We start from the raw sequence: 1,419 nt of genomic DNA on the forward strand, positions 1-1,419 counted from the left end.
ACTTATTTATTCAAATATTTATATCCCACTTTTCCCTGTGACTCAAGGCAGTATCCCACTTTTACTGTGAAGCATAATAGGGGTGTGCAAAAAAAAAATACTGATTTTTTCTGCTCCTCCATTATAGCCTATGGGGACCATTAGAGTCAATGATGAATCTGACTATATTTCTACTGCTTGAGGAATAGAATGATTCAGAGGATTGCTTGCCTGTTCTGATGGTATGCCCTCTACTTCTTGTCTTGTGACTTCCACAGTAGAAGGGACCAGTAGCTGCTGGTGCCTCGCCTCAAACCCCCCCCCAAATTTCAAAAAGATTGGACCAGGGGACACAATTCTATGGGCCCCAGAAGGAGGTATCCTCATCCTCCATTGTTTTCAAAGGAAAGAAAAAATGCTTGTGAACTGGAAGCTAAAATCTCTGAGCAGCCAGCTAAAAAGTTGTGCGCCAGCACCCCCAAGCACAGCTTAGAGGGAACACTGGTAAGAGCATCAGTTAGGACCTCTCAGGGTGGGTCTCCCAACTGTGAGTGTCCCTCCACATATTAGCAATGACACTGACATCACCCCTGTTTTTTTGTTACTTAATCATGAACATTAAGAAGACCTGGAACCGGCTGGGTTTTTACACTTTTGGCTGATATTCCATGTGGCAGCTACACAAACAGGAGGAACTCGGGTATGTAAGGACAAAATGGAGAGCAAGGTAGAAACCAGACACTCCTCCTGTTCGCTGTTTGACCTTGAAGCCCCCTGACTAGACTCTCACCCCTCATGCATACCTTAACTCGAAGGTAAAGGAAAGAACTGGAGGCATCTGCACCCTTAGTGGACTGTAAGACGAAGTGGCGGCACCCGCCAGCTTTGGCTAATTCTGCGGAGTGCTGAATATAATCCCGGTCGACCCGCACAAATCCGGCCTGGACAGTTGGGGAGAGTAACATTTATTCATTTGAACTGGGGGAAAAAATCCTCATGAGTGTTCACAGTAGGCATAACATATTTAAGACTATGCATTGTGTAATAAAACTGCGGTGGTCAAGGTTCCTTCCAGGACATTCAGTTGCTGACCTAAAAGTAGCAGTTTTCTCACAAAGGAATTTCAAAGGGAGATTAGAACTCGACTGAATCAAGACCTAGGTTTCCTGTCTCATTACCAATGCGATTTCTCCACGTCTGTTACCCCTCTGCAAATCTCACCTAAATCCAATCACACCTGCTATTGTCCTTCACTTGCTATTGTCATTTGCCAGCTAATGTCATTTGGCATCAGAAATCACTCCACTTTCCAACAAATAGGACAGACGGACTCCCATTCTAGCTGTATCTGAAGAAGTGAGCAGTGAGACAAGACAATGCATCCTCCTCGACTGAATCAAGACCTAGGTTTCCTGTCTCATTACCAATGCGATTTCTCCA

General features: G+C 44.8%; 1 protein-coding gene across 1 annotated transcript in view; it reads right to left on the bottom strand.

The window, feature by feature from the left end:
- Positions 1 to 1,419, bottom strand: part of LOC107114933 (oxidoreductase HTATIP2-like) — a 10,982-nt gene that overhangs the window by 5,389 nt on the left and 4,174 nt on the right. The window contains exon 3 of the mRNA XM_015416543.1: positions 783 to 920. Coding sequence (XP_015272029.1) covers positions 783 to 920 — 138 coding nt within the window. The remainder of the gene's footprint in view (positions 1 to 782; positions 921 to 1,419) is intronic.

This window comes from Gekko japonicus, unplaced genomic scaffold (genome assembly GCF_001447785.1).
Source record: "Gekko japonicus isolate JY-2015 unplaced genomic scaffold, Gekko_japonicus_V1.1 scaffold2803, whole genome shotgun sequence".
Classification (NCBI taxonomy): Eukaryota; Metazoa; Chordata; class Lepidosauria; order Squamata; family Gekkonidae; genus Gekko; species Gekko japonicus.